We start from the raw sequence: 17,504 nt of genomic DNA, 5'->3' as shown, positions 1-17,504 counted from the left end.
CCAAACCATGTTGTCATTTAGATATTTCTACTTAAGAAGTACTCTGTAACTGAATATATCTATGCCATTTCTACAATCAAAGACATGTTTACATTGCAAAATCAGTTTACGAAATGCATGCTATGCTTTCCGTGCAGCATCCATTTATCTTCGTTGTTTTTGCTTTGTTTTATTTTTATTGTGAAAGGTATTTAAGTAGCATGCCTTTTACATTGCAATTTTAAACTGGTCTTTCAACTGATCAATGCAAACTACTCCGTGCCTTTTCATTAAGTCAATATTCTGTTGTGAAAATAGTAATAGAGTTACTACCCTTACTATGCTCTCCTGTGAAGAAGGTGCCCTAATTATGCATAAAAATGGATGTTGTCAAAATTATTTAGATGAGATAAGATTTTTACGGTTTCTTCAAAATGGATGAATCCGATGAACCTGTAAACTTGAAAAGTTTGTATTTAAGATTTTGATGAACGAAATGGAATATTGGAAACTTCTATGATTGCAACGGCATATGTAACATTATTTGTAATAGGGGAACAGACTTCACAGAGGTCGTGGCCTTTCCGTACAATAACCCCGCAAATAAATTTCTTTGTTGACAGGTTTGCTTAAACAAACACAATTAAGTGGAAATATGTTTGATTTGTATTTTACGAATTGTGATTGATAAAAGACTTGACTGACAATATACAATTGTTGTATTTTTAAAACCCTTGCCCATTGTTAGGTGGGGAATGGAAAACAACTGTTCAGGCATTATTGAATTCATAATATTACATGCACCATGCTTTTGGAGAAGTTCATTTCCTTTCATACATTGTCATATAGAACCATCATTGTAACTTTGACACAAAGATGATCTATTATTTTATTTTAATAGTACATTGTACATGCAATATACATTTACATTTAATTTTGAAAATACAGAAAATTAAAATGCATACACCTATAATGTAGTTGTACAGACATCTGTACTTAATATTCTTGCTGCATTATAGCTCATTTAAGACCCAAATATTTGGGAAACTTTTGATGAGAATATCAAGTATAATTCAATTTGAGACACACATTACAGGGGAAGACTTCATTAATTAGAAAAAAACTTGTGTCCATTGTTTAAGAACAATAAAATATGTTTAAACTAGAAGCATTATAATAGCTTTTTGGTAACAATATTAACCAAATTTATTTGCAAACTTGTAAAAAATTACAAGGCCAAAGATATAATTTTGTTTGGTGGTCCTTCTTTGAGTAAGCCAGAAGAAATTCAGTCTTTCTCTCAACTTGTCCTTTGGTTAACAAATTAATAAAGATAAGCTACTTGCATGAATTTTTCTGAAGTTTTGATGTCAGACACCATGTGCAATGTACATTTATGCAGCCAGCAGTAGATAGGAAGTACATGTACATGTGTACACATTCTTCAAACTTCTTGGGCAGCTTAAAAGTACATGTACATGTAGTAGTGCTTAATATGTGTATACTATTTCCCTTGCCTCTACATTGAAATCAAAACTTATTTTATTGTTTTTTATATATATTAAACTTCAATCTTACTTAAAATATACCTGCATGACTGACCGGATATATGCACCTGTTGAGGTGTCAATATTGCCAACAGCCTATTCATAAAACCGATCATCTTTGTCATATTGGAGGCACATGGGACCGGGGCACAGAAGGGGGAATTTTATATTTTACAAAAAAGGCATCAAGGGTGGCTGAGAGGGCACCGAGGGCGGCGGGAAGGACACCAAGGGCGGGCACCCTTCTAAAAAGGGCTGGCGGGAACACTGCAGTATGCAGCATGATTTCTAAGTCATGAATGTTGAACTATCACTAGTTTGCTAGTAGTGTAATGATCACCATAATTCGGGTGGTGAAGTTGGGGAGATACATCGTATCATTTGACTGAATTTCAATATTACATCACTGTCATGTACATGAGCTTGTAAATAGCAAAAAAATACCATTTTCTGTATTATTACCCTGTAAATTGCTTGCTTTTCTCCAGTTATACAAATGTACATGAAAATATGTATTTTGTACATGTGAATTAATTTACATAATTTTTTTCCCTTGCATACATTACATGTAACTCTAAAGACTGTTTAAGCAGCTACCACTGAATTAAGTTTCATTTTGTTATTTTTTTTTCAGCATCATCCTCTGGTAATGATATGCAGTATTCAGGTGACCTGAAATTTGGTTGGGATGAACTTTGTCCTGTGTGTGGGGACAAAGTTTCAGGATACCATTATGGTCTTTTAACCTGTGAAAGCTGCAAAGGTACGGTACAAGTACATGTAATAATTGTTCTAATAGCATGTGAAAATTTCATTCTTTTCAAAGATGTTCCATGTTGTTTTACATGTAAATATACAATGTATGTATTTGTATATGTGGAAAACACATATATCTGAATTGTGAAATTGTAGGAACATAAACTGTGTGCTGGTGCATGTACATTTTGTACAATGTACATAATTACTGGTACAATGTACATGGACAATCAAGTAAATATCCCTGATTTATTCAACTTGGAAGATTAAGTGTAAGTATTTGTAAGAATTAGGCAAAATGGGTAAATTCAGAAACATGCATGTCAAAACCTTGATTCCTTGATTCTCATGGTGCAAGTATTCAAATTACACTCTTAAAATGATGGGTTTTTTCATACCATGTTTCACCTACTGCCTGATTCTTACAGGGACCAAAACTTGAGTCTTTCTCATGGGCATAATACCTACATAGTAGTTACAGTATAAAATTTCATAAGGAAAAACAATGTTTTTTTATAACTGATGGAGTTGTCAACCATTACAGTATTGAACACCTGATAAAATGCCATGTTATCCATATTGTCATTAATTGATGACTGTACCTACATAGTTATAAGTTTGTGATTTTTTTTTCATCTTGTAATGAGTTGATGACATTTTCCACATTATAGTGAGTTAGTGATACAATGTATTTTCCACTTTTTAATGATTTGGGGTAGTGATATTTTCCTCTTTGTAATGAGTTGGTGATGTTATTGCATTTTCATAATTTCGTTTTATTCAATTTGATCAATCATCTATTTGTTTTTGTTTTTTTTTTGTAGGATTTTTCAAACGCACTGTACAGAACAAGAAGGTTTATTCCTGTGTTGACAACAGATCTTGCTTGATTGACAAGGCTCAAAGAAAAAGATGTCCATTTTGTCGATTTCAGAAGTGTTTAAATGTTGGCATGAAACTGGAAGGTAAAGTGGGTCTAAATACAAAAATACTAACCACATTAATACTGCAGATTTCAGTAGCTGTACAAGTGAAATACAAGAAAGAAAACAATTTCACCTGAAATGGCAACATCATGGACATTTGTAACATTTTAATATACATGTATTTTACGCTCAGTAGCAGTATGTCACATGTAAATGTACAGTGAACAGAATGGTAGCTGTATTAAAAGAAACTGAACTGTTACAAGTTAAAAATGCAACAAAGAATGCCATCTATTCTATGCCTTACTGTGAAAGTACTTTTATTTGTGGATACCCATGAAAACCACACAAATTGGTACCCCATGAACAATAGTACTTTCACAGTACTTGTAAGTTATTTATAAGTTTATACAGTTAAACCTGTTTTACATTAAACTCCTTTTTTACTTGAATTTAGTTGGTTTATACAGATGTTTGGTTTGTTCAGGTTAAAAATACATTTAAACTTATATACAGGAAATTAGAAAAGTGTCTGGTTTAGACAGTTTTTCCTTTGGTTTTTATTTCAGGGACTGGTTTAGCCTGGTTTAGACTAGTTTAGACTGGTTTCGAGTAGTTTCATTGTATTACATATGGGGTTACACACTAATTGTAGGTCTTTTTTATTGCTTTAAATTTAAGTTTACTCCGTATTGAATTAGCTGAGTAAATATTAGTCATGTAATAATTTTTTGTGTGTGTTTATAGCTGTAAGACAAGACAGAATGAGAGGAGGGAGGAACAAATTTGGCCCTATGTACAAACGAGATCGAGCTCTTAAGCAGCAAGCTATAAGACAACAGCAACAAATGCTGGCACAATGTCAAATGAGACTTCAAAACGGGATGACTAGTCAGGAAGAAGATATTAAACCTGACCCAGCAATGCTTCAACAAATATCCCAAATGGTGTCAAATAATATGGGATACCCAAATTCGGCGAGCATGCCTTCACCATCGATGCCAGATTCGCCAGCATCAGACATTAGCTGTGTGTCATCCTCTCAACCATCACCCATTTCTACACATCCTCAGTCATCATACACCATGACACAGAACTTCCATCCACCATCGATGATGCATGACCCTCGGAATCATTATCCGATGCCCTCATATCAATACCATCATCAGATGGCACCTCCTGTCATACCAATTGTGCCTCAGACTATTATTAATATGAAAGCAAACATGACTGATGAAATAGAAATCAAACAAAAACTTTTATCATTTCTTCACAATGCATACGGTGCTGAAGATATTCTAAGTCAGCCAACCAAATTATTACAGATGATCTGTAAACTTTCAGATCAGCTTTTATTTCTTATGGTGGAGTGGGCCAGGACTTCCATATACTTCAAAGAATTAAAGGTACAAGACTTGTGATGTTAGATATTTAAAAATGTGGAGGGGCATTAGGCTATCAGTATTACCTGAAAAATGTCAACTTTGTTCATAAAAACATTAAAAATGTTCGTAACATACAGTAAAATGTATGAATATCAGGAAAAGAATATAATTTTCTCTTTGTACAAAGTTGTTTTGTAGGTGTAGGTACCATTTCCTTTCAAAAATAAGGTCTGAAGTAAAAAGGTACTTAAAAATATAATATCTGAATTTGTAATGTTCTTAACAATTCTTTTGCCCTTTTATTGCAAGAATTATCAAAAGTCTTTATGATCTTTCATTTTTTTTAGATTCAAGTCTCAAAATTCACAATTGGGTCTTTCATCACTTTATGATTAATTTTCAGTAGTATTTTTGGCCAATGAGACCCTTTATTGCCAATTCTCCATTGTGTAAGGTGTCACCATTCTTGAATTCATGTAGTTTCAGTGTTCTCCCTAAGATTACAGATATTATCCTGGTAACCTTTGAATTTCAATAAAGCATCTTGCATCTTAAAATTACATTATCACATTTGTATTGTACCCTATGGGAAGTTATTTTTGGATAGCATCGGCCATCCTGGTAAAAATATAGCTTGAGGGCAATGTGATGCGATATGGCCCTGGGGAAATCTCCTGAGTTAACTTTTGGTTTCGGATACATGTATCTAAAACTTGTACAAGAGTAATCAAGGGAATCTAGGTTCTAGCAGTAATCAAAAGAATGTAATCCATGGACAAAGACCAGATATGGAAAACAGACATACACAACAAAGAACTTAAAGTAACTAAAATTATACATACAAAGTTACAAAAGCAAAGGAGCAACTTACAGTATGAACTCACTTAGTAAATCTCCTGAGAAAAAAAAATACATGTAGCTTGTTAAAACCAATATTGTAAAACCACTACTTGTATCATTGAATGATTTATGGAAGAATCATTTGGTCAGTTGATGCACTCCATGTAATAATTCCTAAAATCTATTGTATATATTGAATAACGAGTCGTATAATTTAGCAGGGGTTCAAATTGGTGGTCTGTGGTCCTGGAGCCCTTAATTTGTGCCTAGGACCTCTGAAATTTCATTTACTTGGGTCCTGGACCTCTTTATTGACACTTTATGTGGACTCTTCATTTTCTTCAAGTAGACCATTGATTTGAAATTTGAAAAAGTCCTGGACCTTTCACTCTTGGAGAAATTTGAACCCTTATGAAAGTATACATGTATATTATTTGAAAAGATGCTTAAGGTTGGTAACCTCGTGAATTTACTGACCTAAATTGACATTTGAAGTTGCAAAACCTTGGAAAACAATTAGTCACTAAATATAGTGCTGATGAATTTGTCACCGTGAGAAAAACTTGTGAATATTGTGTCTGTGTTGTAAATAAGAAAGAGCCCCCTACCCACCACCCCCCAAAAAAGGAAGGGAAAAACGTATTCGAAATACAACTACTTGTAATAATCATAATGGTGCACAATATATAACGAGAATAGGTATGATGAATGTGTCAAAGAGACAACAACCCCACCTGATGAAAATGTCAGCCCAAGGCCACTTATTGGTCTTCAATGAATTATAACACAAATTAGTTTTTCAGATGTGCACAAAAACAGAACAAGCGGAGCCTTGTATATCATGCATGTACAATTTGTATCTTGTCGCAATTATTGAAAAGAAAAACATCATGCCAATAACTTTCCTTTCCTGTAATGTACTATTTAAATTTCAGACAATATAACATGAATGCATATGGTTAGTTGAGTACACCTTTCATGTAATGTATTGTTTAAATTTCAGACAATATAACATGAATACATATGGTTGAGTACACCTTTCATGTAATGTATTGTTTAAATTTCAGACAATATAACATGAATGCATATGGTTAGTTGAATACACCTTTCATGTAATGTACTGTTTAAATTTCAGGTTGAAGATCAGATGAAGTTATTACAACATAGTTGGAGTGAAATACTAATACTTGATTTAGTACATAGACTAGCTCATGACACTTGGAGTGGAGAAGTTCTCCTTGTAAGTATTAAATATACATACATACACGTCTTCTCTGGCATCTTACGGACTCATGAGATAGTTCAACGTCCCTTGACATGGAGAGCCTTTCACTTATTGTTTCAGCACTCTGCTAAGTATTCTCTTTTGATTTTTTATTAGTTTGAATCCACAATTTTAGTACTGAATTAACTTGAACGGATGTATGAATGAGTCTTACAACTGTGGGAACATGCAAGGCTGCACCAAGCATTTTTCACCAGTTCAGGTCAAATTTGTACTTCAAAGTTTTTGTCAAGTCAGTGTAGGGTTATTGTTTCTGTGCTGCAACAATTTTTAATCAATACAGTTAAATCTGGTTCAAATGACCTACCAAGGGAAGAGCTAAATCATGGTCACATAAGGCAGGTGGTTTTTATATATAGATTAATTTTACATAGAATGCACTACATACAATGTAGGGACATTTCAGTCATAGTTTTTTAAAGGCAGGTTATTGCTTAATACAGGTAACTGTTGCTAAGACAGGATTGCATGACTGTAATGTTTTTTTAGACAGAAAATGATGATTTGGATTTGAAGTAGGTGCCATCCTGGCAGCCTGAAAATAAGGTTTGTTAATTCACAATAAAAAGTTATGTTCAGTCAGTGACATTATATCATTTGACTTGGAGAGTACAGAAAATGCCAACTTATGCCTTAAGTTACAAGGTGACTAAGTCAATATAATGGCTTCACAAGGCAACAAACAGAAGCTAGGCAATACTAAAAAATTTATAACAAATATCAGAGATGAAATTTCATGCCAAATACATTTACATGTGAAAGACATGATTTTCTTCTGCTCTTTCAATTCCTGTTTATGATATTTTTTTTCACCATATATTTACTTCAGATTTTGACATTTTCTGCTTTGTTAATCTTTTAAAATCATATATGATACATGTATAAACGTTTTTGACCTTTTATTTAAGTCACTGTTAATTTACAGATGTTTTCCCCCCAAACTGCTATGTTGAAGATAAAACAAATTAGGTGTTAATTTTATAACAAACTGTTGCTATGAAATTACTCGTCATTGTTATCATCTTTCAAGGAAATTTGTTTAGCAGTTAACAACATACTGGGCTTTCAATTACAAATGTTAACAAAAGTTTCTAACAATTTTGATACCAAAACTTTCTTAAAGTAGAAACAGGATGCAAACTAATTACAAAATTCAAACTTTCTAAAAGTAGAAATACAGTATGGAGTTATTTTTGTCTTGTTTTCTTGTTTAGTGTGTTACTATTTAAAAATGGCCCATTTTTGTTCTGTTGTTGTTAAGTTCACTGCTAAACTGTGCAGGGACAAAAATGTTGGTAGAAATTTCTGTGATAACTAAATTGTTGTGTTGAAGATTAAAGACAAGATTTCAGTACCGTAGTAAATGTTAACTGAGAGTACTCATAAGAAATCCTTCAAGTTCAAATGTCCTGAAACAAGTTTTCAAAATTTAGTACCATCATGACCACACATACATGTATATTCTTCAGAAGTACAGTGTACACACTAATTTAATGCATGACGCTTATTTTTTATTACATGTACTACATTTCTGAATATAATTTTCTATTTTACTGATGCCAATTGTGGTACATATTACTAAGTTCTGTGCTGCTTTCTTGGCAGGAGTTTTGTCATTTTATGTATGCCTGTAATGTGAGATTTATCATGGTACATGTATATGGCTTTCCACCTGTCCACACTTGATACATGTAAAACTCACAAAAGATTTGATTGATTTTGACCAATAGTACAATGTTTACTATCATGGGAGGATGCTATTTTTAGTTTTCATCATTTTCTATTTCCATTTTAGAGTTATGGAACTCCAAACAATTAAAAAGAGAGACTGCTGTATTATATGTCTTTGAGCAGATGTTTTCTGACACTTATATTTATCACAATTGAAAAAAAAATTTCATACATGTAGAATGGTATGATGTTGTAGTCATTGTTGTTGTCAATAAAGACATTGATGAAGGATAAGTAACAAAATTATTAAACTGATAAAATCTAGGCAGTAGTCAAAATGAACAGTAAAATAGAATGTCTTTATAACAAATGGCAACATCAGGGTAAAAACTGGAAAGTTGGATACCACTGCAATGATCTTGACTTGGTTCAGGCTTCTCAAGATGATCTCAACACAAATGACTGGCCAAAATTTGCATTAACAAGTGAACAAAATATAAACATGACAATACATTTTACTTTTTCGTTTCTTTCAGAGTAATGGTCAGAATTTAAACTTGGAATGTTTGGATAAACTTGGATTATCTGACTGTAAAGACCGTATTCGTGACATGGTTCGAAAGATGAGAGAAATGAAAATAGATGTCAACGAATATCTGTGTTTGAAATATTTAATTCTTCTGAACCCAGGTTTGTTTTCTTATTTGGTACCTTTTAAAAGGGAAGATCAATAGTCAATCTTGCTGTTGAAATAAAAGTGCAAGAGATTAATAAACTACAAAATTGATTTTTAACACTGTATAAGACTAATCATTTTTTAAAACTGCAAAAATTGATACCCGCGAAGATGTTCTCTTGACAGAATCTATGGAAATTAATATTTTAACAGAAACTTTGCTCAACAGTTTAAATATCTATATATTTGTGGTAAATGTTCACTTTACAATTAAAATATTTCGATTTTAGATGTACCCGGTCTGGAGAATCGTCAACATGTAGAACAATGCCAAGAAAGTATAAATGCAGCACTTATGGAATACTGTATAAATTTTTACCCAAGTTTAAAAGACAAATTTGGTCAAGTTTTACTACGACTACCAGAAGTTAGAGTTATAAGTATTAGGGCTGAAGAGTTTTTCTATTACAAACATTTAAACAATGAAATACCCGATCAGACATTACTGATTGAAATGCTGCATTCTAAGAAGAAATGATTGATGGTTTCTATGGAGATAAAATTAGTGCCATAGCAACAGAATCCCTCCTACATGTACATTTCAGTCGAAAATCCTACATGTACCTTATATATCAAACTCCAGTTTATTCTGAAGCATGATGAAAGACTTACGTTGTTGTTACAACATTTTGTTAGTAGGGAATTCAGCCAAAGTTTGGATTTTGATATCTGATCAGATATTTCAATATTTTATTCTGATCATTCACCATTTTAACTCAACAGTTTTTTCTGTTTGCAATATTTCATTTAAGTTAGTGATTTCAAAACTTTTTTTTATCTTTTTTTCATTTACTGGAATGTAGAATATTATTTTTTCGGAAAGATACCCTTATATTTTGAGGCTAAGACTTTATATATGTTACTTTTGTTTCTTAATGTAAAGTTTTTTTATCAATACACTAAAATTAATCTAACCAGCTATTGAAATTACAAATTATTTGACAGTACTAAATTTTTAAATTTCTAATTTTTGAAAAGAATCTTGGGTTGGCATTTCCCTTTAATAAATGGAGTTGTCACTTACTACATGTGTTTATGGTATATGATTATACATTTAAGTGCTACAAGTATTTTTTTTTATTTATATAGAAACTGTTCAAATCAAACTTTTAGTTTGTAGTGTATTGTATAACAAGTTTTCAAACCAGACTTTTTTACCTGCATAACAGCGAGAAAGAGGATTTTAAGCTATTTCCTCTAACTGGTCCAGGATGCAGGCTAAATGTGCATTCAGATTTTTAATTAATAAAATCATCCCTCTCTGTTACTTTGTTAAAAAATGGTTAATTCATGCCCTTGAAACTGGAAAGCTGAGATCAGATTTTGATTCTTGCTTCTCTAATTGGCAAAAAAAATTGAATGTGCATGTACTACCTATAATATTATTCTATACTGTAATCTTTCTGTTTTTAAAGATGTCACACAATATCTTATTAGTTAACCTGGACTAAAACAGCATTATTTGAGCTTTACAAGCTTATTAAGGGTTTGGTTTGGTCAGATTTCAGGTAATTTACATATTTTATATTAGTACATTTGTACTGTGAAAATTAAGCTCAGGTTTTGACAGTAGGCTTGTCTAGAGGCTACACAAGATCGAATATATTTTCATGACCTTGTTAGCCCTGACCTGTCTTAATGTCAATATACAACCATTTTATCATTAAACTTGATTTCAAAATGTTATTTAACATTTACATGTTAAGGCCTTTTTTGTAATTTAAAAAATCTAATGAGGCCTGAAAAATTTAAGGAGTTTTCTTTAACATGCCTAATAGACTGGTTCACTTTGAGAATCAAAAGCTTTGGTGGAAAATACACTGGGACAGCATTAGGAATGTTGGGCCCGTTTTTTTAAAACACCTTTATTTTAATAGTTTTGACAGAAATAAACCTCATGTGGGGCTAGGCCTGTACAAAATTTTATAGACATACTTTTTTTTCAAAATTGAATTCTGTATTAGCTAATTAAAAAATTAGATTCTTGAGTATCATTTGTTCTTCAATGTCTTGGGTTTCTCAGAAACTTTTCTTGTGATTTTGTAACTTTGCAAAACAAAATAAACTCATTTAAGGGATGACGGTGTTATGCAAATTTCTTTCTCTCAGGAAATAGTTTAGTGATGCTATGTTCAGTTGTAAGTTAGGCATAGTAAAAAAAAAGTATTGATAACATGATTGTTTGAAGCACTAGCAAAAGATTTGGGAAAAAAAACATGTACACATGGATTGGAAATTACGTAATTGAGGAAATGGTCATTTTAATCTTTATCTTTTGGATCTCCGAAATTTTGAGTGCATATAGACTAATTTAGGAAGTGGTCGTGCAAATCTTCATCTGTTGAACTTTGGATCTTTAAAATTTTGATCGTATATAGACTAACTGAATATGACCTGTTACAAATTATGCATAATTGAAGACATACCGTACTTTATCGTTCAGTTCTTAACCAAAACTCACGATTTTCAGTTTACTTTCATTTTCATGCCACCTGGTTTTTCAGTTTACTTTCATTTTCATGCCGCCTGGTTTGATCAAAGAGACTCTTGTTACAGCAACACTTTGTTAGATAACTTGTTTTGTTTTTTTGTTGTTTTTTTTGTGTAATTGCTCAAGTATTTTTTCTGTTACAGATATGTTTATCTGGCATATGTTTAGATTTCACATTTTCTTATTTGTTTGTTAATATTTTTTATTTCAAGAGGAAAAAAATCAATTTGTCTAGACACAAACCAATTTTAGGGGTGATATGTGTACTTCTTGGTTTCTGTTTAATTTTAATTTTTCCCCGCAAAGGAATATGAGATCATGGTTAATTTCCTGCTTAGAAATCATATTTAGATACAGCCCAAAATGAAACATTTCCTCTTCTCAATACTGTAAAAGTACTTTTATTCGTGGGTACCAAATTTCATGGTTGAGGGAAAAATTATCAGTTAAATTCTTAAATGTGTGGATTTGACAACTATATCATATAATGAATGGGACATTTCCTCCTTGTTGGGAACCAGATTTCCAGGTTTATCAAACCCACAAAAATTTGTTCTTTGACAAACAATACTTTCACAGTAAGTGTAATATTTCCCTTTATATCTAAGCATTAGGCTTGGGGTGATTAAGAGACTAATCCTACAATATGATGAAAAAATTATACATATGAATAGGGATAATCATGGATATGTCTGCTATGGAGATTAGTTGTATGTTTATCTTTATAGCATATAAAATGTGTATGTTCAGGGGATAGAGTAGACCTTCCTTTTATATAATGACAATTAACTCAGAAACTTCCTGAGGTAGTTAACCGGACAATTTAGATTAGATATTTTAATTTTTTATCTGACTTAGACTCAGATACCCATAGAATGATAAAACTGTCATCTCAAATGTCAAGTTAAGTACCTCCGGCAATTCATTAAGTAATTGCCTTTTATTCATGGGAAGACCAGCTACATTCCCATAACATTATCATTATATGTGCTGTAACAGAAATAGGTAACCCAGATAAATATTTTTGGGGGAATTCATTTCGTTTACAATTATTGTTTAGTCACTCATTCCAAACAGTACTACTCTCACATTTTAACAATGTACTCAGAAAACTCTAAATTTGTTTATATATATATAGGGCAGCAGTTTTCTAATTGCTTCAGGTTTGTTCGTTTTTCACCTGTCACTTACTGGTAACAAGGTCAAAGAAGATATGCAGGGAACCAGTTGACTGGATACCTGTTGATCTTTTTTTTTTTATTTTTGTCCTGTCCAGTGTTAAAGTACTGATGAAATTTAGGTGAAATTTGAACATAACCTTCTTGGACAATCAGAGAGTTAAACCTCTCTGGTGATATTGAAGTGCTTCATATTAGGCCAAAATTAAAATAAAGTCTGTTTCCCCTTACCCTATTTATTGCCATTCTGACAAGATTTTTTTATATTTTTAAGGCTACATTTTTCACTTCTTTAAATATAATTTTACAGAATTTGAGAACTTTGGGAGAGGGGATATTTACCATGCCTACCTACCCCAAGCCAGGAGGTAGGATCAGGTAAGGGGAAACAAACATTATTTTAAATATGGTCTTGTTGTTAATTATTGTTATGTATATGGAACTAGATTTTTATCTCCAGTGCTTTTAAATGTAGAAAGTGCTTTTCATAATCCTTTTATTAGAGATTTTTACATAGTTTTTAGATTCTCTATAGAGCTAATTAAGATTTGTTAAATATGTACTAAGATTTAATCATGATTGTATTTCACTATGACTTATTGGAAATTATATATTTTGTGTTTATCTCCCCTTTTATGAGACTATTTTAATTATTTCACTCTTACTTTAATTAATTTATCAATTTTCTGTGGCACCGTTTTTTAACTTTTTAGGGCATGATTTTAACAAAAGTTGAAAATCTTGAAATTGTTAAATTTTTCAGATATTTATTATTTTAACAGATATAGACCATTATGGTAGATCATACCTAATATTTGTTTTCTATAAATTTCTTACCCCCCCTTCCATAATATTAGTCTGATATAAAAAAAAAATGAAATTTCAATGTGAATGAGACTATATCTTTGTTTGGTTTGGAGATCTAAGTGATTTCATATTGAATTTATGGGAATAAACCAGATTACTTTGGTTTTTGCAACCAAAAAAAAAGGAGAAATCTGAAATTTCCCATACAAAAGACAATTATCTTCCCTTTTTAATTTTTTTTTTTAATTTTCTTAATTTCTCTTAAATACCTTTTAGAAAAAATACTATTGCATTATATTAGATTTTTCTGTTAAAGACATATATCTCTATCCAAATATGCAAGGTGCCCAGAGAAGAGGTTCTTTGTAATAGGAATTATCTCCCTTGAATCCAAATAGTTCACAGTGGTAGCTCATTAAGGTACCATTTTAATTTATTTTTAATTAGAAAGGATATTTAACATTATTTGTGCTGACTTTAAATATTTAATTTGTACATTGCTTTGTATAGTAAGTGTTTTAATTTATAACCAGAAGTGCTAACTGTTTATTTATTTTATCAAATGTGATCTCATAACTTTAAAAATATGTGAAGCAGTGACTTTGTTTCATTTGTACTTTATATGTTGATGTAGATCGTGTAAATTTGACTTTAAGTTCTTTGGATTATGGTTTTGGTAGAAATATTTCTTCTTATTTTGACTTTATCCTTTGACTGAAAAAAATTGCAATTCTGGCTTTAGTGTTTTTTTCTAGAAATTTTCAAATCAACATCATTTCCCAGATACATTAAGTTATATGAATTTAACCCATTTTCCTTTATTTTAGCTATAAAATCTATGTTCATCATTGTATATGACATTAAAAATTAAAATATATATACAATGAAGTTTGTAATCGAATCCAAAAAATTAAAGTCATATTGCCTGACTTTGTCTACCAGGTAATCTTCAAAGATTGATTGCATTAAGCAAACAAATGATGTGTTTTTAAGTAGGCGATACTGGTTGTTTATGTTAAACATGTTAAATACGTACGAAAAATACACAATGCAAAATTTATGAACTGATCTTCAAAAATTTGATTGAATTAAAATAGAAGAATTGATGAAATATCTTTTTTTATAAAAAAAAATTTTCAGTTTTGGAGTTCTTCAAATCCTTTTTTGTTTGTAAAAAAAATTGCAGTCAATCTTTATATGCATTTTTTTTTGTTTTCTAATGTCTTGGAGTATAGCTTTCCTTTACACATGTTTATAGGTTGAAATGATTGTGGAACTTTTGGTGTATATTTGTTGAATTTCCATAAGTCTCTTTTAGGCTTTAGGCAGTATGTGACCAAAGCTGCATGACAGGTTCAAGTTCAGTAACTGCTTTACCTGGTAGTTAAAAAGGGTGCACTTGATTTGTTTTCAATCATATTGGTCCTTTTTCTCAGATCATCAGCATTTGTCACAGACATACAAAAAGCATTAAATTTTATTTTAGCGCTAGTTATGTGATTAGCATATGAACTGCTATTTATTCATGTACATTTTTATATTGCACCTGAAAGCCTGGAGCATTTCTTTATATGTGATATTGACTCTGTTTTTGAATATATGTATTTTAGGTGTGGTTTTCATGTATCTTCAGGATGTTGAAAGAGCTGTGTATTATAACAGAATAAACATGTTTCTTCCCTCAATCTATAGATCTAGAAAGAATTTATAAATTATATTATATGCAGATGTTGTATGATTTAAAAAAAGAGACATGTATATACTAACTTGTGCCATGTAATTGAGATAAATGATTTAGATGTGAATGTAATACATGAACATGCAAATCATCACATTTGTGAAATGATCACTTAATGTGGTTTATTGTCTATATCATCAATAACAGAATTTGTTTTTGGCAAATCTTGAATGCTTTACTATGTATGTAGAAAAGCAGAAGCTTCAATTCTCAAAATTATGCCACAAAAGGCACATGTATGAACAAAAATTAATTTAAAATGATTTTTTTTTTGCTGGGTGACTGTTTTCTTTTTTTTAAAAAACATATACCTCAATTAGAAGATGTTGTGTAACTCTGAAAATACCTTCATTTTTTTTTAAGACCAGTTCATTATTTGGGCAAATATTTGCTACTAACTTCATATTGTCATTCCTTATTGCAATTGTAAATTTCTAAATCATTATTTCAAAGAGAAAAACAAAATTATATTACTCACATTTTAAAATTTCATTTTATTTTTATAGGAAAAATTGTATATGTAATTCAAATTTCATACAATGTCATTGCAATATACACATTAACTTGTAATGGGACATAGAGCATTCTATTAATAGATTGATTCTATTTATAGATTGTCCCAACAGCATATAGTGTACTAATGATTAAGCATTTATGATATGTAAATACTTCTCTTGTTAGACTTGTTAATCCAGAAAATTTCTGGAAAAATCTAATAATAAAGGTCAAAATCTTCCTCTTTCGTTTCATATAATGATCGTAATATGGTATACCACTCTCTGTTTAATAACATAAGGAGGTAGACCTAGGGTAAGGGACATAACTCTTGAAATCATTGATATGTTTGTATCATATTCAATTTCAATAAAGCGTATCAAGCTTTCATTTGAAACAGAATGAAATCAGTCCAAATCGCTTTGATGCTTCAATAAGATTGATGTAAAATACTGAATATAAACGTTCCAATGATTTGTTAGAGTAGTGTCCCTTACCCTAGGTCTACCTGCTTAATTCTTTTTTTTTTTTTGGTGAATGATATGACATCTTAATTTAATCGGTCAATCAGAAAAAGTCCAATATGCTGGAAGCCATTTAGAAAATAGCAGGCCTATAATGCAGGATGGTAAATCATTTTCTTTTCATATGTAAATATCTTCAAATATGTACATGAATAATTTAAATGCTCACGATTTGCACCATGAAGGATTCTCTAAAAGAAGATTTTAAAACATATAAAAATACTGTCATTAGATTACAGTGTTGGATCCACAGGGACCCACCATGGGTACCCAAAAAAAAATTCTTGATAAAAACATTTTAATGCACACATTGAAACAAAAAAATACTCAATTTTCTCATTGATAAGCAGCTCTCCCCCACTCTAGTGGGTCCATCCTTGACTTAAAAAAATAACGTTTTAAGAAACATTTGATGTAACCATTCAATGAAAAAATATCAATAAAGATGGTGTATGGCATTCATATTCAAGGAACAGAAATGGAACAATTATTTTACTGGTACCTTCATCTGTTGATAGGGAGTTAGGCTTAGCTCAATCCATGAATGGTCTTTTAATAAGCTATCTTTACAAACATCAGACAGGAAGCAATTCCTGCATGTCAAAAAAAACATCAAATTCACTTTTATTCCTATTGCAGAAATAGTTATCAACCATATAAACAGCCTTAGTTTGTGATTCAGTTGTTACACATTTGAGATAAAAAATTATATAAATTGTGTATGAATTTGGTACCTTGCAAGAGTTATTGTTCTTGATTTGGTTTGATTTTAGTGCGAGATGAAAAAGTGGTTTTCTCAAAAATACAGATCAGAATAAAAAAGGACTGTAAAAATTTGGTATATGTAGACCAAAAAAGCATGGTTTGTTTGGTGGGTTTTAGCTCTATGTTAACAATTATTTTTTTTTTATATATTTGTGCAGATCTGGAGCAACCATTTCAATTTATGGGAGTGGTAAGATCAGATTTTCTATCCTGCCTTTTTATTTTGGGAAAATATAGAAAATATAGGTCCTGCCTTTTTTTTCTTCTAATCAGCTCAAAGCACTGTTTATTTTTTTTTTAATACAAACAAAAAATATATGGACAATAATAGATCCTGCCTTTATGTTTTTTTATGGCCTGTCTTCCCTTTTTAGCTCGCCT

The 17,504-nt window shown here is 31.0% G+C and overlaps 1 protein-coding gene across 4 annotated transcripts in view; it reads left to right on the top strand.

Moving 5' to 3' along the window:
- Positions 1–16,075, top strand: part of LOC148612176 (nuclear receptor subfamily 5 group A member 2-like) — a 33,346-nt gene extending 17,271 nt beyond the window's left edge. For 3 of the 4 annotated variants that reach the window (XM_088593385.1, XM_088593386.1, XM_088593384.1), the window contains 6 exons: positions 2,161–2,289; positions 3,107–3,247; positions 3,956–4,614; positions 6,569–6,673; positions 8,926–9,079; positions 9,356–16,075. In XM_088593385.1, the coding sequence (XP_088449511.1) occupies positions 2,161–2,289; positions 3,107–3,247; positions 3,956–4,614; positions 6,569–6,673; positions 8,926–9,079; positions 9,356–9,603 (1,436 nt within the window). In that variant the 3' untranslated portion in view covers positions 9,604–16,075. Of the gene's footprint in view, positions 1–317; positions 448–2,160; positions 2,290–3,106; positions 3,248–3,955; positions 4,615–6,568; positions 6,674–8,925; positions 9,080–9,355 lie in introns of those variants that run through there. The other variant, XM_088593387.1, reaches the window with a different exon arrangement.
- The last annotated feature ends 1,429 nt before the right edge of the window (positions 16,076–17,504 follow it).

Source organism: Perna viridis, chromosome 7, assembly GCF_037379345.1.
Source record: "Perna viridis isolate PV_CMFRI_1.1 ecotype Kerala chromosome 7, ASM3737934v1, whole genome shotgun sequence".
Lineage (NCBI taxonomy): Eukaryota > Metazoa > Mollusca > Bivalvia > Mytilida > Mytilidae > Perna > Perna viridis.
Note: the sequence above shows the minus strand (reverse complement) of the source record. Positions and strands in the feature narration are given on the sequence as shown.